The sequence below is a fragment of the Capricornis sumatraensis genome, chromosome 21 (genome assembly GCF_032405125.1).
Source record: "Capricornis sumatraensis isolate serow.1 chromosome 21, serow.2, whole genome shotgun sequence".
Classification (NCBI taxonomy): Eukaryota; Metazoa; Chordata; class Mammalia; order Artiodactyla; family Bovidae; genus Capricornis; species Capricornis sumatraensis.
Window position 1 is genome coordinate 35629685 of NC_091089.1, and position 24043 is coordinate 35653727.

At 43.1% G+C, this 24043-nt stretch overlaps 1 protein-coding gene across 1 annotated transcript in view; it reads right to left on the reverse strand.

The window, feature by feature from the left end:
- Positions 1 to 24043, reverse strand: part of LOC138097474 (laminin subunit alpha-3-like) — a 173431-nt gene that overhangs the window by 147403 nt on the left and 1985 nt on the right. Inside the window, exon 4 of the mRNA XM_068993656.1 lies at positions 2585 to 2737. Coding sequence (XP_068849757.1) covers positions 2585 to 2737 — 153 coding nt within the window. The remainder of the gene's footprint in view (positions 1 to 2584; positions 2738 to 24043) is intronic.

Below are 24043 nucleotides of genomic sequence, written 5' to 3' on the forward strand. Positions count from 1 at the left end.
GCAGAAGTTAGGAGTCAGTCTATTTTAATAATGTGTTTATTGGCACTGACTTTATTTTATTAAAGGAAAACTTACTTTAAAACCACTGGCCTGAAGAGGTTTAAAAATGAAGCAGTCAACTCATTCAAACCTCACAGCAATTCTACGAAGTGAACACTAGTATCATTTCACTGTATAAATGTGAAAACTGAAGCAGAGAGCAGTTAAATTTGTTGCTCAGGGTCACCCAGTAAGTAAGCAGCATACCAGAGCATGAACCAGGGTGGGTTGACCCCAGGACCCACACTTTCAGCCACCTGTAGAGCAGCCTCCCAGCTAGGAAGGAGGTGGGTGGGCATCGTCTACATGAAAATGTTGGCCATGGCTCATGTCTGTCAGCAACCTGAAAATTACTAAATTATCTCTATGTTGGTGTTTTATTAATTCATCTGTCTTAATTAGGGATTTTTCAATACATCAAAAGGGTACTTTTAAAAGGTAGGTTTAAGAAAAGCCTTCAGGGGAAAAAAGCAAATCCAGAAGGCACTCGTATGTTCAGTAAACATCATTTAATAGGTTAAAATTCCCAACTAACTACAGAAATCCTTAGTTTAAAAAGTGGTATGATAGGCAAATCCTAGTCATTAGATGCAAAATCTCTACTGAATTAGTGCTAGAAGGATAAGACTAAATCGTGGTTGAAACTGGGGTTATGGAGTCTTTCAAACCATGCCAGATCTCCCTGAATTATCTCTGATGCAAATTGATGATGGAAAATATTTTCAGGAGAGGCCTGATTTAACAAAACTTTTGGGCAAAAGAAACGGAGAACCCTTCTATCATGAAACTGAATATAATACACTCATTGGAAGAAATCTCAGTAACAATCAATTTATAGTCTGTGGGATGCAGTTCCTTTTTAGGTCTTTATTGAGTTTGTTACAACATTGCTTCTGTTTTATGATTTGGTTTTTTGGTTTTCTGGCATCAAGCTATGTGAGATCTTGGCTCCCTGACCAGGGATCAAACCTGTACTCACTCCCTGCACTGGAAGACAAATTCTACTTGTGCTTAACAAATTACTGCAAACTCAGTGGTTTAAAACAACACCATTTATTATCTCGCAGTTCTTTACATCAGGGATCTGGGCATGGTGGGACCAGGTTTTCTGTCAAGGCTCCCATCAAGGTGTCCACTAAATGCCTGAAAAGGTTTACTTAAAGTTTGCACATGTTGTTAGCAGAATCTAGATCCTTATGGTTGCAGGACAGGTTCCTGCTTTTCTTGCTGGTTGTTGGCTGGGACCTCTCTCCATTTCTAGAACCAACTCTTAGATCTCTGCCATATGGCCATCACCACAGGAAGCTTTCCCTTTGAGATCAGCAGGTAAACTTATCATGTTTCAAACCTCTTCCTTGGGATAGGGCCAGTCCTTTTTAAGAGCTCCCCTAATTAGAAGAGGTCCCCAGGATAGTGTTCCTTTTGAGCAACTGACTTGGGATCTTTAATGCACCTGCAAAATCCCTTCATCTCTTGTCATATGATATCATTCTATCATGGAAGTGACATCCATCATATTTATAGAGCTGTCCACACTCAAAGAAGAGGGGCATGAAACATCCTAGGACCATCTTAGCCTCTCACAGGAGGACAGGTCTTAATCAGATTCCCTTATGGACCAGATGGCCAAACAAGATCAAAAACTATGGTAGACACTGCTCACAGAGTCAAGATTTCCAGGAAAGAGAATGCTATAAAGATATCTTTGCCATACCCATGTTCATAGCATTATTCACAATAAAGGTGAGAGCATAAAGCATAAAGGTGAAAGCAACCCAAGCGGCCAGTGGTGGATGAATAAATAACCAAAATGTGGTATCCGTACAATGGAATATTATTCAGCCTCTAAAAGAAAAGAAATTTTGACACATGCTGCAACACGGATGAACCCTGAAGACATTCTGCTAAGCAAAATACACCAATCACTAAAGGACAAATACTGTGTGATTCCACTTATATGAGGTACCGAGGGCAGTCAAACTCACAGAGACAGAAAGTAGAATGGACAGTCAGTGTTTAATGAGTACAGAGTACCAGTTTTCCAAAATTAAAAAGTGTTGAATATTGATTTCACAACACTGTGAACTGATTTAACACTACTGAACTGTACACTTAGAAATGGCTAAGATGCTAAATTTCACATTAGGTGTACTTTACCACAGTCAAAAACAATAATAAAAAATACCCTTGTTGATACGACTTACAATTATTGTTTTAGCTCATTTAATAGGCAGGTATGGGTGTTTGCACTGTGACAGGCACTGTGCTGGGTGTTGAGGGATGCAAATATTAAAGTCAAGGGCTTCATAGTATTAGTAAACTGAAACTGAAGCTTGTTTTTAAAATAATCATTATTTCAGAAATAATCACAGGAATATTTGTATACAAGGATAGATATATGGCTGATTCACCTTGCTATACAGCAGAAACTAACACAACATTGTAAATAAACTATATGCCAATAAAAATTAATTGCAAAAAGCAATAACCACAGAAACGATGATTCGAGCTAATTTTCCCCATTCCAGAGGAAAGCACAACTCACTTGCCCCAGGTCCAGGGTGACGTTGACTTTGTTGTACTGCATGCCTGATGAAAGGGGAGGGCTTTGCCACCAACGCTCTGATCCATCAATTGCATTGGTGACAGGGTGTGCTTTCCTGGGGTCCTCAGAATTGCAGTAGTCACAGAACTGCCCCTGGGGGAAAAAAAAAGTTCTTCTTTAATTTTTAAGTAATTTCTTATCAATTTAGTCAAAGAGGTAATCAAAACAAAGATGCTTTATACAGCTTAGACATGTCAACTGTTGAAGTTCATCATCATATTTTCAGAAGGCAGTAGTAAGGCTTTCTCTGTTCCATTTCATCTTAAACCGTATCACCTGCTTAGACTTCTGTTTATCGTGTTTCTAGGATACACATCATATTTATCTTCCATCCGTTACAGCTACGTTTTTCTTGTCCTGTGTGACACTAAGAAGAGCCTGCTGTGCTTGGGCTGCGATGATGTTCTCCTTCAGCAAATCCATGTCAACTCTTCACATCCTCCTCTGCAAGGCGCGTGTCAGGCCCTGGGATACAAAGAGAAGCCCTGCTCACAGCCCCAGTGGAGGTGATAAGCATATAAGTAACCACAAGGGGTTAGGTGTGGCAAGAGCATAGAGCCCAGGGCCTAAGGTGGTAGATATTCCATGAGCTCAGGAAAGGCTGCGCAAAGAGGTGGGATTTAAGCTGCCTGTGAAGATGGAAAGGACGCTGGTAAGTGGCAGTGAGCAGCCAATCGGGAAGGTGTTCCAGGCAGAGGAACCAGCACCAGTAAAGACACGGAGACCAGCTGGCCCATTTAAACAAGAGGACATGGAAGGCAACACTTGAAAGGTAAGTGGCAGAGATGTGGCTAGACTGTGGGAGTTGGCAGTTCATTTAGTAGGTAAATGGGAACTCATTTTTATCTGGAGTGGTTATTCATTTAATATTATCATCTCTACTGAATTCTGATTCTATTGATATCACCTCATCTTCTTACTGAATTACTCTTTTTTAGTAAGCGGATTCTCTTGATTCTATCTTGTTTTGTTTCTGAAATGAATAATTTTAGTGCCCTTATAGCTCAGATGGTAAAGAATCCACCAGCAATGCAGAAGACCTAGGTTTGATCTCTGGGTCAGGAAGATCCCCTGGAGAAGGAAATGGCAACCCACTCCAATATTCTTGCCTAGAGAATCCCATGGACAGAGGAGCCTGGAGGGCTACAGTCCATGGGGTCCCAAAGAGGAGGACACGACCAAGCAACTAAGCATGCACCACCTAATAAGCTGATCATAGGCCTTTATATATTGAGTTTATTTCAATTTGTTCAAAGCCTATGCTTACTCAGTAGTGGACTTCACATACTGAAATGCTTTGCTCCTCAATTAAATGATCTTAGAGCATAACCACTACATAAGAGGAGGTGTTGTTGTTGTTGCTGTTGCTGTTGTTTAGTTACTAAGTTGTGTCCAACTCTTGAGACCTCAAGGACTGTAGCCAGCCAGGCTCCTCTGTCCTTGGGATTTCCCAGGCAAGAATGCTGGAAATAGATTGCCATTCCAAACCTGTGTCTCCTGCATCGGCAGACATATTCTTTACCGCTGAGCAACCAGGGAAGTCCACGTACAGAGAAGCAAACTGAGACTCACAGCCTCTCCAGAAATGTGCTGTGTTAAAAGGGTAGCTCTGCCCTGGATGAACATCTTGGAAATTAACTTTTCAATGTTCAAGGATAAATTTGATCCTGGAGTGAAGCCAAATGCATGACCAAATGCATTCGTCAAATGTGTTACAAAGGGTTTTTTCATATGTGATGATAAATTATGTACAACTTTATCTTTTGACCTTACATGAAGAGAATTCTGTAACCCAGAAGCAGCACTATGGGGTTGGCAGTCCCATCAGTTCATGAGGTCAGAGGCCTTGTGACTTGCTTTTCCCCAAATCACTACAGCCCAGCACGTCACAGAAGCCCAATAAAGGAATAAGAATCTCAGGGTTTTCCAAAAATAAATTTGAGTTCTTTCTCCAAAGTGTTGTTATTAATAAAAAGCATCTGTGCTGTGCTCAGCTGTATCCAACTCTCTGTGACCCCATGGACTGTAGTCTGCCAGGCTCCTCTGTCCATGAGATTCTCCAGGCAAGAATACTGGAGTGGGCTGCCATGCCCTCCTCCAAGGCATCTTCCCAGCTCAGGGAATGAACCCAAGTCTCCCACTCTCCTTCATTCTAAGCAGATTCTTTACCCACTGAGCTATTTGGGAAGCCCCCAAAAAGTGTAATTAACAACTGTTTAAGCTAGGACATCTTAACATTTATGAGTATTTTTCCCTTCACTGATTTTTATTTTTCCCATTTTCTCCCTAGAAATCATTTTACCAGTTTAATTACTGGTAAAGGAATTAAATTATTTCTCCTTGAAGTTTATAAGGAGACATGATACAAGCAAATCTCTTCCAAGGATGTAGATGCTTACAATCTAAATTTATCTCTTTGGGCCACAAGGCATGTGGGATCTTAATTCCTCAGCCAGGGATGGAACCCACACCCCCTACATTAGAAGGCAAAGTCTTAACCACTGGACTGCCAGGGAAGTCTCGAGATGATGCTTTTTGTGTTGTTATAGAAGAACTGAGAACATAACATTAGAAATAAAAGTTTTAAAGCTCTTAGTGGAAAATAAAAGGTAAATACTTTTTAGAACGTAGAGCAAGGAAAGAGTTCTTAAACAAGGTCCAGAGAGCACTGACACAAAAAAAGAGACAGATCTGACTACATTAAAATTAAGAACATTGGGTCCATCAACAGATTAATGAATAAAGAAGATGTGGTATGTATATATGTGTGTGTATATATATATACACACACAGAATATAGAGTGAAATATTACTCAGCCATAAAAATGAAATAATGCCACTTGCAGCAACATGGATGGACCGAGAGATTATCATACTAAGTGAAGAAGTCAGACAGACAAATGTCATATGGTATCACTTATATGTGAAATCTAAAACAATGATACAAATGAACTAATTTACAAAACAGAAACAGACTTACAGACATAGAAAATAAACCTAACAAAAGGGAAGGGGGAGAAGGATAAACTGGAAATTGGGGATTAACAGATACACACTACTTGTATATGAAATAGATAAGCAACAAAGACCTACTGTAGAATACAGGGAACTATATTCAATACCTTGTAATAACCTATAATGGAAAAGAATCTGAAAAAGAATATATACATATATGTATGTATGCACATGCTTGCTCCTTGGAGAAAAGCTATGACAAACCTAGACACCATATTAAAAGCAGAGATATCACCTTGCTGACAAAGATACGTACAGCCAAAGCTGTGGTGTTTCCAGTAGTCATGTATGGATGAGAGAGTTGGACCATAAAGAAGGCTGAGCACTGAAGAACTGATGCTTTCGAATTGTAGTGTTGGAGAAGATTCCTAAGAGTCCCTTGGACAGCAAGGAGATCAAACCAGTCAATCCTAAAGGAAATCAGTCCTGAATATTCACTGGAAGGACTGATGCTAAAGCTCTGATACTTCAGCCACCTGATGTGATGAGCCGACTCATTGGAAAAGACCCTGATACTGGGAAAGATTGAGGGCAGGAGAAGAAGAGGGTGACAGAGGATGAGATGGTTGGATGGCATCACTGACTCAATGGACATGAATTTGAGCAAACTCTGGGAGATGGTGAAGGACAAGGAAGCCTGGCGTGCTGTAGTCCATGGAGTGGCAGAGTTGGACACAACTTAGCGACTGAACAACAACGCATGTACACAGTGCAATCACTTTGCTGTACACCTGAAACATTTTAACACAATCAACTATACTTCTTTTTTTCTTTTTTTTCGGCCACACAGCATATGGGAATCTTAGTTGCCCAACCAGGGATTGAACTCAAGTTCCCTCAGTACACGTACAGAGTCTTAACTGCTGGACCACCAGGGAAGTCCCATGTTTTACTATTTAAAACCCATCCATCCACATACACATTAAGGCTGATCATGCGAGGACCAATGATGAAAGCATGCCATAAACTGAGGGTTGTGAACAATCCATAATGCAATTCTGCACCTGAGGTCAAATATTTCTAAATAACCACAAATAAATAAAAGGACAAAAAGTCAGAGAAGAGGGGGACAGAGAGAGAACAAAGAGAATTCTTTACATCTTTGTGTTCAGGTATTCATCCACCCAGGCAACAAACCTGTACAGACCACCTGTGCAGAATCGGAAGCTGCTTCAGACAGAGGTGAGAATACTTAAAGATAAACAAGACAAGGGACTCTCCCTCTGAATTGTGTCAAGGCTGTTATTAGCCTAGTCCTGTGGGAAATAGCAAATAGAAGAGGCTGGAAAGGAAGGAGACAAAACTGTTCAAATAAACAACAAAGAGAGTTGAGATCCAAGACTGGAGGGTCCCAGAGGACATGCCACTGTTCACCCAGAGGCTCAAGGAGTGACCTACACATTTTTAGAGAGACGGGAAAAAATTAGTCTCTCCTAGTTGCTCACATTTTAAATCATTCTCCTTATTCAGAAACCTCTTACTAATATTGTAAAGCAATTATCCTTCAACTAAAAATGAATTAAAAAAAAGAAACCTTCTTACATATAAGACTGCGCAATTGCATTCAAGGCCCAAACACTGTCTTGTTCTCAGAAACTAGAGGCTGATTACAGCACCACTCCCTACCACGACTTCTCTTTTATTGTTTGAACAATCATTCATTCATTCAACTTTTCCAGATCGCTTCCAATGTGTGTTGGATGCTAGGGTAAAAACAAAGGAACAAACAAGAGTGGGACCCTGCTCTAGAAGAAATTCAGTGGGAGAGAAGAGAAGTAACTCAAACACAAGATGTCACCAGCAGGTGCTCTGATAAAGGGAGCACTGGGCAGGGAGAGGTGTGGGTGCCAGGAGAGACACGCCGCGCTTTCTCTTGCTAAATCTTCACCACACTCTCAGGTTTGCATCAAAGTCTTCAGAACTTAAGGACCCAGGGTATATACCCACTGCTGGGTCATATGGTAGATTTATTCCTAGTTGTTTAAGGAATGGAGACGCAGATGTAGAGCACGAATTTGTGGACACAGTGGAGGAAGGAGAAGGTGGGATGAATGGAGAAAGTGGCATTGACGCATATACACTATCGTGTGTGAAGCAGATAACTAGTGGCAAGCTGCTGTGTAACACAGGGAGCTCAGCCCAGGGCTGTGACGACCTAGAGGGGTGGGGTGGGGAGAGGTGAGGGAGGCTCAAGAGAGAGGGGACGTGTACAGTTCTGGCTGATTCACACTGTTGTACAGCAGAAACTAACACAACATTGTAAAGCAATATTCCTCCAATTAAAAAATAAATTTTTAAAAAACCCTTAAAGACACAGAAATGATGGCTCACAGAGGTGAAGGGGCTCAAACCACATAGCTAGGACCTGCAAGAACCAGGACCCGTGTGTGAATCTGGCTCAGAACGCCATCCATCCTGGCCTGCCGGCCCTAGAAGCTGCATCAGAGAGCCCCGTCTTGGATTTGGATGAAGCGTGAGGCCAAGCTGGAATCACAATTATGTGATTTTCAAAACACCTGCCCGCAAGCAGCTGTGTGGGAAGAGCCCCAGCTGAGGAGAACACCCCGTCTGACAGTCTCAGCTGCCCGCACGCAGGTGGCACAAAAAACAAAGCCAGATCTAACCACAGGCATCCATCAACGGCCCCGGTACACGATCACCACGTTCCCACTGCCATGAACGCCCCTCTGAGACTCCTGAAATTACATGCCTTCAAGGCATGGTCTCAAGTGACCAGACCCCAGTCAGCTGCTGCCCTGATGTGGAGAACATTCTGGAGTGCACCCCTTCCAAACCTGGGGTTGCTCCTTCACCAAACCTTGTTCAGAACATTCTCCTTTCTGAGAGGCAGAAAGCACAAGAGCAGGTCACCTACAAGTAAAGACAAGCGTCTTGTCAATTTCCTGAGCACCTAAACATCTTCACAGAGCGGGGTGAAGGGCAATCAGAGCACAGGAGAGCACCCAGCTCTGCTGCCCACCCCGCCGCCACAGATTTCACCCACTGGGAGGGGGAGCTTTGCCTGCCAATGTGCTGGGTTCCTGGAGGCAGGGACTTGAGAGAGGAAAAAAAAAAAGGGTTCTAGGTTGGTTCCAGGTATCTATTTTTTTAAGGCAAATATCTGCAGAATGTACATCAATTACTCAAAAACTATGTCCACTCAGGACAAATTCCAGAGATTATTCTTCTCTTTCAACTTGTCTGAAATAGGTGCATTTTGCCGTAGAACAACGGAGGTCCAAATTCTGCCTCCACCAGCCGCAGCTTCAAAATGTTAATCAAACTGTTCAGTCTCCCTGGGGTTTCATTTTCTCTTTGTTTAAATGGGCTAACACTACCAACCTTAGGCAGTGATCAAGAGGATTCAATGAGGTGCTGTCCGTAATGATCACCCCACCACTAGAATCACTGGGGTGTTTCTCCCCAGTGATTAGGTCGCTTCTATATCTTGGCAATTGTCAATAATGCTGTTATACACATTGGGGTGCAGACATCTTTCCAAGCTAGTGCTTTTGGGTCTTTTGGGTATATACCCAGGGGTGGAATTGCTGAGTCATATGGTAGTTCTAGGGCTTCCACTGTGGCTCATTGTAAAGAAGCTGCCTGCCAGTGCAGGAGGCAGAAGAGACAGACGTTTGACCCTTGGGTTGGGAAGAGCCCCTGGAGGAGGGCATGGCAGCCCACTCCAGTATTCTTGCCTGGAGAACCCCACAGACCAGGGAGCCTCGCGGGCTACAGTCCATAGGGTCGCAAAGAGTCGGACATGACTGAAGCGACAGCACGCAAGCATGCGTGGTAGCTCTACGTTTAATTTTTTGGGAGACCTCCATACTATTTCCCACAACGGCTGCACCAACTTACATTCCCACCAACAGAGCACAAGTAAAACCCAGTTTCCATAAAATCCTCTTCCTTCTACTTCCCCCTCTATTCTCTTGTTCCCTATATATAGTGCTGGCATTTTACTGGCAATAAAGGGTCACTTGGTACCTGTGGTTACAGGTAAGTGGCCTGCTTACAAACAAACCCAGGTTTCTGAGGTAGGGCAGGCCACACTTAAGCTTGTCCACATAACGCCCCAAACCCAAAGCACTTCCTCTTTAGAGCTTCATCCCAAAGCCTAGATTTATGAAAGCAGGTCTGCTCTGATAATTTGTTCATCCAGCCAACAACTACTGAGCTGCTAAGGGCCAGTTAGTGTCTTCAGGAGAGAGTCTGATGTTGACCTGATTCAGTCCGCCAACCAAGCATTTCCCTCTCGATTCCACTTCAGTTATTAATGTCCTTATGAAATAATCACATTCTTTATTTTCTCATTGTCCCAATGCCCTCAACTCTTCTGTTCATTCTTTTAAAATTTTATCAGCCACCTAAATTCCTTGTGTAAAATCTTTGCCACCACCGTCTTTTGTGCACACAAACCTTCAGTCATATTTAGTCTCTGCAGAGCCAATCCCAGAACACAGTGAACTGGGCCTCTCATTTCAAAGCCCCACTTCATCCTTTTCCTGACGCTGCCTCCAGAACCCCGACCAGTGAAGGACTCCTCCAGAACACTGACTCCGTGTGATAAGGGATCCAGGGCCCCCAAACTTCCACCACCCCACCTGTGTTAAGCAATCCTTACTTTATGCCCCACTGAAATTGTTCTTCGCATTTAAGGATTACTCTCCATGTGGGTGATCCCTAAATATTTGTTCAACCGAGAGCTCTTCTTATTCTGTTTAGGGACTAACTTTGACTTATCAGATTGCAAAGTCTCAAAAGCAGAGACCCTAGAACCACCTGAGAGCCCTACCCAATGCCTGCATCCTCCACCCTTCGACACACAGATAACTCACACACCGGTCAACAAACACTGCTGACTGACCGAGAGGCTGGTTATCTGGTTGAGCGCTGAAGCTACTGTCTGGGATTGAGTATTTGTGCCCCGCCCCGCCAATTCATGTAAAGACATAACCCACTAGAAGATGTCATCAGGATGAAGGCTTCAAGTACACAAGTGGGATTAGTGCCCTTAAAGAAGAGGCCCGGAGGAAATCCTTCATCCCTCCCACCTTGTGAGGACAGCGATAAAACAGCCAGGAGCAAACGTGGGTCCTCACGAAACACTGAATCTTCCCACACTTGACCTTGGATCTCAGCCTCCAGAATTGTGAGGAACAAATTTCTGGTTTGTAGAAGCTATCCAATCTATTCTTTTCGTTACAGCAGCCCCAAATGACTAACACAAGCTGTCACAGAGAATACCGCACACTGGCTTAGAGCAGCAGAAAGTTGTCGTCTCATGGCTCTGGAGGCTGCAAGTCTGAAATCAAGGCATCGGCAAAGCCCATTCCCTCTCATGCCTGTAGAGGAAGGATCTTCCTTTGCCCTTTCCAGCTGCCGGTGGCCCAACCCTAGCCATCAGTCTCAGCCACTGCGTTAGGCACCCCTACTTTGAAATTCAACACACCGGGGCCATATCTGTCCTCCAAAGCCAGGTTGTTGAAAGTCAGGTTTTTTTTTTTGTTTTTTTTTGTCAAACAGCACTTCCATCAAGGTGTTGCTCCAGCAGGATAATTCTATGACAGGGCTGCCCTTTGAATGCTTCTCCAAACAGCATCTACAAAGCGTCCATGATAAGCTGCCGCAGGGAAAACAAATAGCAGGAAAATGTGGCCCCACCCTCAGGAAGCTCATGATTTCATAAGGACAGACATGACAATCAATGGCTTCAAGGTGATGAATGGAATTTTAGCGAGGTGGCACAGAGCTTGGCTGGAACTCTGAGGGAAGACCAGTTGGCTCAGCAGTGTGAGCACAGCATGGCAGGTAAGAACATGAACTCTGTGAGGTGGAGGAACCTAGAGCTTGTTACACAGAGTGAAGTAAGTCAGAAAGAGAAAAGCAAACAGAGTAGATTAACATGTAGATGGAAACTAGAAAAATGGTATTGAAGAACCTATCTGCAGGGAAGGAATGGAGATGCAGATGTAGAGAACGGACCCATGGACACAGTGGGGGCAGGAAAGGATGGGACCAACGGAGAAAGCGGCAAGAACACAGATACACTGTCAGGTGCTAAGATGGCTGGCTGGTGAGAAGCTGCTGAGTAGCCTGGGGAGCCCAGTCTGGTGCTCCGGGAAAACCTGGAGGAATGGGATGGGGGCTGTGGAAGGAGACGCGGAAGGGAGGCAATGGATCAAGGCTGATCCGCATTGTTGTACAGCAGAAACCAACGCAAGATTGTTAATTTTTTTTTTTAATTTTTAAGAAAAGAAATGAAGAGCATGAACTCTGCAGCCAGAGTACCTGGCTTTACTACCTACTCGCTGCGTGACCTTGAACAAATCACTTAACTCCTGTGTGCTTCAGTGTCCTCATTGAGACAATGAGCGTGCCAAGAGTCCCTCCTTCATAAATTGTTGTGAGGATTAAGAAGTCAGTTTGTAAAAGGTGCTTTAGAACAGTGCCAGGTGTCGGTAAGTGTTAAATTAATACTCTGCACGAAAGAGAGAAGAAAGATGGCTGGCTGGTGAGAAGCTGTCGCGTAGCATGGGGAGCCCAGTCTGGTGCTCCGCAATGACCTGGAGGACTGGGATGGGGCGTAGGGAGGGAGGCACAGGAGGGAGGCTAGACTGTTCTCCTTGTTCACCATTCTGCCCGCCCCACCTTATTTGGTATTACTCTGTACACAGTACACAGTGCAACATGAAAGTAATGGAGAATTACTTCCATACCCCACGGTTAAGATATGCATTGAAAATCTAATTAAAACCCATACTGCTCTCAAGCTAATATTCATTTCTTACTTCCATATGTATTTTCTAAGCATCTAGGAATGGGAGGGGGATTCTCTGGTAGCTCAGCTGGTGAAGAATCTGCCTGCAATGCAGGAGACCCCGGTTCGATTCCTGGGTTGGGAAGTTCCCCTGGAGAAGGGATAGGGTATCCACTCCAGTATTCTGGCCTGGAGAATCCTCATGGACAGAGGAGCCTGGCGGGCTATATAGTCCATGGGGTCACAAAGGGTCGGACACAACTGGGCAACTAACCACAGGATGGGAAAACCACTGAGAGAATACAATACACTTATGACATTTGAGAAACTGGCGGGACACATGGGACTCAATGAGTTAGCTTTCCCCAGGGCACGTTACACCCTGTTGGCAGGAGGGATCTAATCAAGGATCTGCTAGATCATGCAAACAACACTTTTTTGAGAAGCAGAAAGAGACTCCCTGACTCTCAACAGATACAGCCTTGCCCAGGCTGGATTTTCAGCCCCCTTGGCCAGGAGCTTACGCATACAGCAGAAACCAGGCAGTTCCACTGACTAAAACCACTTAGTCAATAGGTCAGAGGTACCATTTACTAAATTTTTTCCTCACTAGTCAAATTGTTCCAGAATGTTGAGCAAAAGTTAACATAGGTTTTATGAAAGCTCAAATCACAACAGGAAATAAATTTATGGTCTAGAAGACTGTATTAGTGCTACCAAGTGTTAGTCACTCAGTCGTGTCCAACTCTTTGCGACCCCACGCATGGCAGCCCGCCAGGCTTCTCTGTCCATGGGATTCTCCAGGCAAGAATACGGCAGTGGGCTGCGATTTCCTTCTGCAGGGGATCTTCCCAGGCACTGAACCTGGGCCTCCTGCATTGCACGCAGATTCTCTACCACCTGAGCCACCAGGGAAGCCCTAGTGCCACCGAAATTCACCTTTAAAAATTAATACCTTCAGCCGATAAAAAAATACTTGTGTGTGTATGGTATGTGTCTATATAGGAATTAACAGATATATATGTAACTCCTAGCTCTGTCCACTGAAAGGGTCTAGAAGCACGCCTCATATCCAGATCTTGGTTTCTACATATCTTACTAATTTTAAAAAAACAAAGCTCTCTGGTTAGCTCTCTAGTTAATTTCAACGCTGGGGAAAAGAAAATTAACAGTGACCCTAGAACATCTCGTGGTACCAGAAAGCACATAAAAAAGTGAAGTCCTGGGCTTCCCTGGTGGTTCAGTGGTAAAGAATCCACTTGCTGATGCAGGAGACACAGGTCTGATCCCTGATCTGGGAAGATCCCACGTGCCACAAAGCAACTAAGCCTTTGTGCCACAACTACTGAATCTGTGCTCTAGAGCCCAGGAGCCACAACTGCTGAGCCACGTGCCACAGCTACTGAAGCCCGCGTGCCCTAGAGACTGTGCTCTGCAGCAAGAGAAGCCACGGCAGTGAGGAACCTAAGGACTGCCCCTGGAAAGTAGACCCTGCTCGCCGCAACCAGAGAAAAGTCCCTGCGGCAACGAAGAGCCAGTGCAGTCAAAAGTAAACACACAAAATTATTAAAAACCTAAAAACAAAAACCCTACATAAATAAATAATAGCTGAACAGTTATTAACACATTCAGTTCCGTTCATTTCAGTTCAGTCACTCAGTTGTGTCCGACTCTTGGTAACCCCATGGACTGCAGCACGCCAGGCCTCCCTGTCCATCACCAACTCCCAGAGCCTACTCAAACTCATGTCCGTTGAGTCGCTGATGCCATCCAACCATCTCATCCTCTGTTGTCCCCCTTTCCTCTCACCCTCAATCTTTCCCAGCATCAGGGTCTTTTCAAATGAGTCAGTTCTTCGCATCAGGTGGCCAAAGTATTGGAGTTTCAGCTTAAGTACTAGTCCTTCCAATGAATATTCAGGATTAATCTCCTTTAGGACTGACTAGTTGGATCTCCTTGCAGTCCAAGGGACTCTCAAGAGTCTTCTCCAAGGCCCCAGTTCAAAAGCATCAATTCATTACCAAAACAATTTAACATGGTTATTCTATAGAAGGCTATAAAAGTCTTTATGCCTGTGGATTATTCAGCATGTCAAATGTGTTCAGTGTATAATGCACCATACATTCCATTATTAAAAGAACTTTTCACTCAAAAAATTTAAATGACTATTGTGACAAATCATTTTTGTAGCTTACCACTTCAGAAGTCTTATCTAAGAATTTTTTCACCCTACGGAAAAACATTTACTGAGCACTGACTATGTGCCAGGAAACATAATAAGCGCTTTTATCCTCCAGCAAACCTGTGAGATACACTATTATTAGTCTTATAGATGAGAAAACTGAGATTTTGCAATTTTCCAAGGTCAGAGAGCTGCAAGAGTAAGAATTCAAACTCAGGTCTACAAGATTGCAGAGACAGAGTTCTTCATCTCTAAGTGAGAGGAGTTTGCTAATATGTACAGTGAAGTGACACTTTATTTTCCCTCACAAGAGCTTTCCTGGTCTTTTAAGAAAATTAGGCTATGGGACTTCCCCGATGGCCCAGGGGTGGGGAAACCTTGCAGTGTAGGTGACACACATTCAATCCCTGGTCCAGGAGGATTTCACACGCTTCAGGGCAATTAGGCCCTCGCACTGCAACTAAGACCTGCTGCGGTCAAATAAATAAATAAATATCTGAAACACAGAAAGAAAAATGGGCCATAAAAAGGCCAATCATCTACAGAAAGATCCATACCAAGACACATTATAACCAAATTGTCAAAGACAGAAAATTCTGAAAACAGCAAAAGCAATCCATCCCACAAAACGGATGCTCAATAAGATGAACAACTTATTTTTCATTGGAAACCATGGAAGCCAGATCACAGTGAGATTATACAGTGCTGAAAGAAAATAAAATTGTCAGTCAAGAATTCTATAAAATTAGTCTTCAAAAATGAGGGAGAAATTAAGACATCCCCAAATAAAAGCTGAAGGAGTTTGCTGCTAGTAGATAGACCTGCCCTACAAGAAATGTTAAAAGGAGTCCTTCGAGTTGAAATAAAGGACATTAGACAGTATCACAAAGCCATCCAAAGAAATACAGAATACAAGTACAGGTAGCCATTTACATAGGTAAATACAAAAGCCAGCATGATTGCAATTTTGGTTTGTAACTCCTTTTTTTCCTATGTGATTTAAAAGACAAATGAATAGAACAATGACTATATTTTTATCTTGAGGGGCAACAATGTGTAAAGATGTAATGTGTGACAATAACACGATAAAAGTGGAGGACAGACCTGTGTAGGAGCAGAGTTTTAGATGCTGTTGAAAACAAGGTTGGTATCATTTCAAACTGGACTGTTAATAGATTTAGGATGTTAATTGTAATCCTCAGAGTAAGCACTAAGAAAATAAGTGTTTAAAATTTGGCAGTCCAGCAGGTAAGACTCCAGCTTCCACTGCAGTGGTGTGGGTTTGATCCCTGGTTGGGGAACTAAGATCCCACATGTTATGTGGTGTGATCAAACACAAACTTAACAGAACAAGAGATGAAGAGGAAATCAAAATGATACGTTAGAAACATTAAACACAAAAGCAAGCAGTAATGGAGAAACTGAGGAACTAAAAAATACATGACATATAGAAAACAAATAGCAAAATGGCAGAAATGTCTTCATTCAGAAATGTCCTTTGAACGTGAACGGATTAGACTTACCAATTAAAAGCCGAAAGTGGCAGAAGAGGCTTTTTAAAATATATATATGTTCTAAAACTAGACTCCAGTGACAGTTTCACCACTCTAAAAACTTACTGAAAATTATTGGATTCACATTTTAAATGGATGTATGTTATGGCTATGGTTTTTCCTGTGGTCATGTATGGATGTGAGAGTTGGACTGCGAAGAAGGCAGAGCGCCGAAGAATTGATGCTTTTGAACTGTGGTGTTGGAGAAGACTCTTGAGAGTCCCTTGGACTGCAAGGAGATCCAATCAGTCCATTCTGAAGGAGATCAACCCTGGGATTTCTTTGGAAGGAATGATGCTAAAGCTGAAACTCCAGTACTTTGGCCACCTCATGGGAAGAGTTGACTCATTGGAAAAGACTCTGATGCTGGGAGGGATTGGGGCAGGAGGAGAAGGGGACAACAGAGGATGAGATGGCTGGATGGCATCACTGACTCGATGGACTGAGTCTGAGTGAACTCTGGGAGATGGTGATGGACAGGGAGGCCTGGCATGCTGCGATTCATGGGGTCGCAAAGAGTCGGACACGACTGAGCGACTGAACTGAATATTAATACAATGTAAATACTATGCAAATAGTTGCCAGCATAGGGCAAATTAAAGTTTTGCTTTGGAGAACTTTCTAAATTTTTTTTTCTCCCAAGTATTTCCAACCCACAGTTGGTTTAATCTGTGGATTCGAAACCCAGAGATACCAAGGGCTGCCAGTAATGTCTTTATATTCCTTGGGTAAGTAAACATTTAAAATTAAACCACAGCGACTTCCCTGATGGTCCGGCAGTTAGAACTATGCACTCCCAATGTAGGGAGCACAGGTTCAATCCCTGGTCAAGGAACTAGATCCCATATGTTGCAACTAAGACCTGGTGCGGCCAAATAAATATTTTTTTGAAATTAAAGCACAAACTGTGACATATTTGGATTGTAGTTACTTTTCATCAGAATAAAATTAATTTGTATATTTTCTTATCTGCTCTTTAGGGTCAGGCTGGGACGTGCACGTGCGGACCATTTGCTGCAAATCTGCAACGCTTGCACCTGGACACGCTTCTCCTTGAGTGACAAAATACAAAGAAACTATATGGGACTAAAAATAACTTCATGCATGCTCAGTTAGGGCAAATCCTGGAAAAAGATACAAAAAGACCAAAAAACCCAACTGTCACTGGTAAAGAGCTTAGAGCAAAAGCAAGGTACAGTGCATTCCCCCCACTCCTGCCCCAGAGGCACACACCACCACCTAAGTGGTGGGCAGACCACCTAAACCACCCCTCCAACCTGACTCAAACTCTGGACGCACCCTTGCATGTTCAGTCGCTCAGTTCTGACTCTTTGTGATGCCATGGGCTGTAGCCCGCCAGGCTCCTCTGTCCGTGGGAGTTTTTCCAGGCAAGAATTCTGGAGAGGGTTGCCATTTCCTCCTCCAGGGGATCTTCCTGACCTAGGGGTCCCAGCTCAGTGTGTCTCCGGCCCTCCACACATATAAGGAACAAGCTCACCCCCCCACCTCTCCCAAGGACTGAGCAAAGGAACCTGCTGGTTCTCACTCCCCAGCTGCTGCCTCAGCGGCCCCAATAAAGCCTTGCCTGAATTTCCTGTCTGGCCTCTGATCAATTTCTATTAATTAAGGAGGCCAGGAACCCTAGTAGTAACATTTATATTAACATCAACTGTATCTTCACTTTGCCATCCTTTCATTCAATAGTTTCAGAGCATCTATTCTGTTCTAGGCTTCGTCCTAAGCACTGGAGAGACAGTGGGGAACAGGACAAGACAGGATCCCTGAATCACAGAGCTCTCAAACACCAAAACTTAATGTCTGAGCAGTTACAAGTATATAAAATCTTGTTTAATGAACCTTAAGTACCGAAAAAAACATTGCAAACATTTTTTATACAACAAACAAACTACAGACTTTTTAAATGCCCTGCCTGTTGACACATGCTACTGTTCAAGTATCCACATTACTATTATTATAGAATCAGCCCCATAAACCCGAGTTGTTGTTTTTTTTCCCTAAGATGTGACTTTTATCCATTTTTTACTTTTTTGCAAAATCCTTTAGACCTGAAATTCTAAACTCTAGCTGGCCCCAAAATTTTATTTTTGGAGACTTCAAAAAAATAGAACTATTTTTACTAACGTTTCTCTGTTTCCCGGCTTGAGTTGTATATCAGCAGATTTAAGATGACTAAAACTGGAACTTCTCTGGTGGTCTAATAACTAAGACTCCACACTCCCAACGCAGGAGGTCTGGGTTTGATCTCCGGTCAGAGAACTCGATTCCACATGCCACAACTGAAGATCCTGCATGCCATAGCTAATACCCAACACAGTCAAATAAAGATATATATTTTTTAAAAGATGACCATCACTCAGGTACAGCCAAATGATTAGCCTTAATCTCTCTCCCCTTCCCCCACCTGTCTCCCACCACACCTCACTTTTCTGAAAGGAAGGCCTACACCAGCTGCTACTAACACTGAGCTAGAACAAGTGTCTAAGAGTCCAGCTTCTGGAATTCGCCTTCTCCTTCTCGTCTCCAACCTGTTTCTCTCCTAATTATGTAAGATCCTCTCACAATAGTCGTCAGTGCACCTGCTCAAGCCCTCAACCGTAAAAGCAGAAAGCACTTTTGCTCACTCCTTGTTTTTAGAGAAGCATAAGCCTAATCCCAGACAGCATTCTTCTCCTGCAGGCTACACCTCGGCCTGGAAATGCCGTCAGCTGGGTGACCTCAGGAAGCCACTTCCTACTCTATCTACGCCTGTAGACTCAGGTTTAAGCATCTATTATGGAAACTCAATCAGAACAAAAAACATGACTTTTCTGTACTTCTCAAAACAGTAGTGGCAAAGTACAACACTCAATAAAAATACCAGCTGAGGAGGACGAGAGTTGGCCCGTTTCTAGGCAAAACTGGGGACAAAGAATCTGCTGAAGATTTCCTGGATACCTTCCCTCCTCCTTACATTTACTCTTCCCACAATTAGAACAGTTCTCTCCAAAGCTGGGTGTCCCAGGCAATCCAGTGGGGTGCAAGAAGTGAATACTCAAACTGTTTGGTTTACTTAAAATGAAGAAATTCAGTTTTCCTAATATACAGATTGCCTCTGTATATTATGGCATCACTGATGAACTCTGAACTTGGGCAAATTCTAGGAGGTGGTGAGGGACAGGGAGGCCTGGCATGCTGCAGCCCATGAGGTCACAAAGAGGTGGACACAACTGGGTGACTGAACAACAACGTACTGCCTACAGGCCTTCATTCAGTTCACAAGTCAACTAGCCACAAGAGTTACGAGCGTCTGTTCAAGGGAAGAGGGGAGCTCTGATCCACCAGGCTATTACCTGCTCAGGACACGTGAAGCTTATGTGTACTCAATTAAGTGGACAGGTGGATTCTATTCTACTAAGCAGCAGAAGAGTTACAACATTGTACTGAAAAGGAGAGTGATCATGAAATTCTTTTGGCTACACAGGTTCACTGGTTTTCTCATGGAAAAGTACTTAAAAGACCTCTTAAATTTAAAGCTGAGTTAGTTTTTTTTCCCCACAAAAGTTCCAAATTGACAGACTTTCACTGAGATGACCAATGACTGCCGGTAATACGTGCATGCTCAGTCACTTCAGTTGTGTCCGACTCTTTGCGACCCCATGGCCTGTAGCCCACCAGACTCCTCTGTCCACGGGATTCTCCAGGCAAGGATACTGGAATGAGTGCCATGCCCCCTCTCCAAGGGATCTTTCCAACCCAGGAATCAAACTGGCGTCTCCTAAGTCTCCTGCAATATAGGCAGACTCTTCATCACTGAATTATTTGATAAATATTTACAAAACAACAGAGGTACTTTGTTCCATCAAAGAAAGTGTGTTGTTTTTAAAATATGTGAAAAAGTAAATACTGTTTTAAAGAAATGCATGCCTTGGAAAGAATTTTGAAAAATAGGTGTTTGGAAATGTGTCATCTTTTGTTGCTGAAAACATGGAACTGTGTTACTCTAAAAGCTCTTACATTTGTACATTTTAAAAACACAGAAACAGAGTTTTCTAACATATTTCAATATTTTGCAAGAGAAGAATGAACTTTGAATCCATTGTTTATAACATTAAAATACAACACCTTCCTACGAGGAAGTACTGAATTCCACTTTAAAAATGAACATATACTGGCCAAGTTTCTACATTAAAAAAAAAAAAACTAGAATAATTGGAGGATGGAGCAGAAGAACAACTACCACGGTTCAGGAAACTCTCACAGGGTCCCATTTTTAGAAAGGCTGCTCACTTAGTTTAACACTATCACTGCATCTTGAAAAGAAAAAGAAATGCAAAAAAGCAAAATGGCTGTCTGAGGAGGCCTTACAAATAGCTGTGAAAAGAAAAGAAGCAAAAAGCAAACGAGAAAAGGAAAGATATACTCATTTGAATGCAAAGTTCCAAAGAATAACAAGGAGAGATAAGAAAGCCTTCCTCAGTGATCAGTGCAAAGAAATACAGGAAAATAATAGAATGGAAAAGACTAGAGATCTCTTCAAAAAAATTAGAGATACCAAGGGAACATTTCATGCAAAGATGGGCTCGATAAAGGACAGAAATGGTCTGGACCTAACAGAAGCAGAAGATATTAAGAAGAGGTGGCAAGAATACACGGAAGAACTGTACAAAAAAGATCTTCATGACCCAGATAATCATGATGATGTGATCACTAATCTAGAGCCAGACATCTTGGAATGTGAAGTCAAGTGGGCCTTAGAAAGCATCACTACAAACAAAGCTAGTGGAGGTGATGGCATTCCAGTTGAACTGTTTCAAACCTTGAAAGATGATGCTGTGAAAGTGCTGCACTCACTATGCCAGCAAGTTTGGAAAACTCAGCAGTGGTCACAGGACTGGAAAAGATCAGTTTTCATTCCAATTCCAAAGAAAGGCAATGCCGAAGAATGCTCAAACTACCGCACAATTGTATTCATCTCACGTGCTAGACAGGTAATGCTCAAAATTCTCCAAGCCAGGCTTCAGCAATACGTGAACCGTGAACTTCCTGATGTTCAAGCTGGTTTTAGAAAAGGGAGAGGAACCAGAGATCAAATTGCCAACATCCGCTGGATCATGGGAAAAGCAAGAGAGTTCCAGAATAACATCTATTTCTGCTTTATTGACTATGCCAAAGCCTTTGACTGTGTGGATCACAATAAACTGTGGAAAATTCTGAGGGAGAGGAGAATACCAGACCACCTGACCTGCCTCTTGAGAAACCTGTATGCAGGTCAGGAAGCAACAGTTAGAACTGGACATGGAACAACTGACTGGTTCCAAATAGGAAAAGGAGTACGTCAAGGCTGTATATTGTCACCCTGCTTATTTAACTTATATGCAGAGTACATCATGAGAAACACTGGGCTGGAAGAAACACAAGCTGGAATCAAGATTGCCGGGAGAAATATCAATAACCTCAGATATGCAGATGACACCACCCTTATGGCAGAAAGTGAAGAGGAGCTAAAAAGCCTCTGGATGAAAGTGAAAGAGGAGAGTGAAAAAGTTGGCTTAAAGCTCAACATTCAGAAAACGAAGATCATGGCTTCTAGTCCCATCACTTCATGGGAAATAGATGGGCAAACAGTAGAAACAGTGTCAGACTTTATTTTTGGGGGCTCCAAAATCACTGCAGATGGTGACTGCAGCCATGAAATTAAAAGACACTTACTCCTTGGAAGAAAAGTTATGACCAACCTAGATAGCATATTCAAAAGCAGAGACATTACTTTGCCGACTAAGGTCCATCTAGTCAAGGCTATGGTATTTCCTGTGGTCATGTATGGATGTGAGAGTTGGACTGTGAAGAAGGCTGAGTGCCGAAGAATTGATGCTTTTGAACTGTGGTGTTGGAGAAGACTCTTGAGAGTCCCTTGGACTGCAAGGAGATCCAACCAGTCCATTCTGCAGGAGATCAGTCCTGGGATTTCTTTGGAAGGAATGATGCTAAAGCTGAAGCTCCAGTACTTTGGCCACCTCATGCGAAGAGTTGACTCATTGGAAAAAACTCTGATGCTGGGAGGGATTGGGGGCAGGAGGAAGAGGGGATGACCCAGGATGAGATGGCTGATGGCATCACGGACTCGATGGATGTGAGTCTGAGTGAACTCCGGGAGATGGTGATGGACAGGGAGGCCTGGCGTGCTGCGATTCATGGGGTCGCAAAGAGTCGGACATGACTGAGTGACTGAACTGAACTGAACTGAACTGTAATCTCTCATCTAGAGCCAGACATCCTGGAATGTAAAGTCAAGTGGACCTTAGGAAGCATCACTACGAAGAAAGCTAGTGGAGGTGATGGAATTCCAGTTGAGCTGTTTCAAATCCTAAAAGATGATGCTGTGAAAATGCTGCACTCAATATGCCAGCAAATTTGGAAAACTCAGCAGTGGCCACAGGACTGCAAAAGGTCAGTTTTCATTCCAATGCCAAAGAATGCTCAAACTACTGCACAATTGTACTCATCTCACCCACTAGTAAAGTAATGCTCAAAATTCTCCAAGCCAGGCTTCTTCAACAGTATGTGAACTGTGAACTTCCAGACATTCAAGCTGGTTTTAGAAAAGGCAGAGGAACCAGAGATCAAATTGCCAACATCCGCTGGATTGTCGAAAAAGCAAGACAATTCCAGATAAACATCTATTTCTGCTTTATTGACTATGCCAAAGCCTTTGACTGTGTGGATCACAATAAACTGTGGAAAATTCTTCAAGAAATGGGAATACCAGACCACCTGACCTGCCTCTTGAGAAACCTGTATGCAGGTCTGAAAGCAACAGTTAGAACTGGACATGAACAACAGACTGGTCTCAAATAGGAAAAGGAGTATGTCAAGGCTGTATATTGTTACCCTGCTTGTTTAACTTATATGCAGAGTACATCATGAGAAATGCTGGGCTGGATGAAGCACAAGCTGGAATCAAGGTGGCCGGGAGAAATATCAATAACCTCAGATATGCAGATGACACCATCCTTGGCAGAAAGTGCAGAAGAACTAAAGAGCCTCTTGATGAAAGTGAAAGAGGAGAGTAAAAAAGTTGGCTTAAAGCTCAAAATTCAGAAAACTAAGATCATGGCATCCGGTCCCATCACTTCATGGCAAATAGATGGGCAAACAGTGAAAACAGTGGTTGACTTTATTTTGGGGAGCTCCAAAATCACTGCAGATGGTGACTGAAGCCATAAAATTAAAAGACACTTACTCCTTGGAAGGAAAGTTATGACCAACTAGACAGCATATTAAAAAGCAAAGACATTACTTTGCCAACAAATGTCCATCTAGTCAAGGCTATGGTTTTTCCAGTAGTCATGTATGGATGTGAGAGTTGGACTATAAAGAAAGCTGAGTGCCGAAGAATTGATGCTTTTGAACTGTGGTCCTGGAAAAGACTCTTGAGAGTTCCTTGGACTGCAAGGAGATCCATCCAGTCCATCCTAAAGGAGATCAGTCCTGAGTGTTCATTGGAAGGACTGATGTTGAAGCTGAAACTCCAATACTCTGGCCACCTGATGTGAAGAGCTGACTCACTGGAAAAGACCCTGATGCTGGGAAAGATTGAAGGCTGGAGAAGGGGATGACAGAGGATGAGATGGTTGGGTGGTACCACCGACTCAATGGACATGGGTTTGGGTGAACTCCAGGAGTTGATGAACAGGGAGGCCTGGCTTGCTGCGGCCCATGGGGTCACAAAGAGTTGGACATAACTGAGGGACTGAACTGAACTGATATGCATAATTTTTGAATAAGCAGCTCCACAATTTCATTTTGCAATACACTCTGCAAATTATGCAGCTGGCTCTGGAACTCAGGAGTCAAGGTAGTTTTCATTTGAATTTACGTATTTTTGA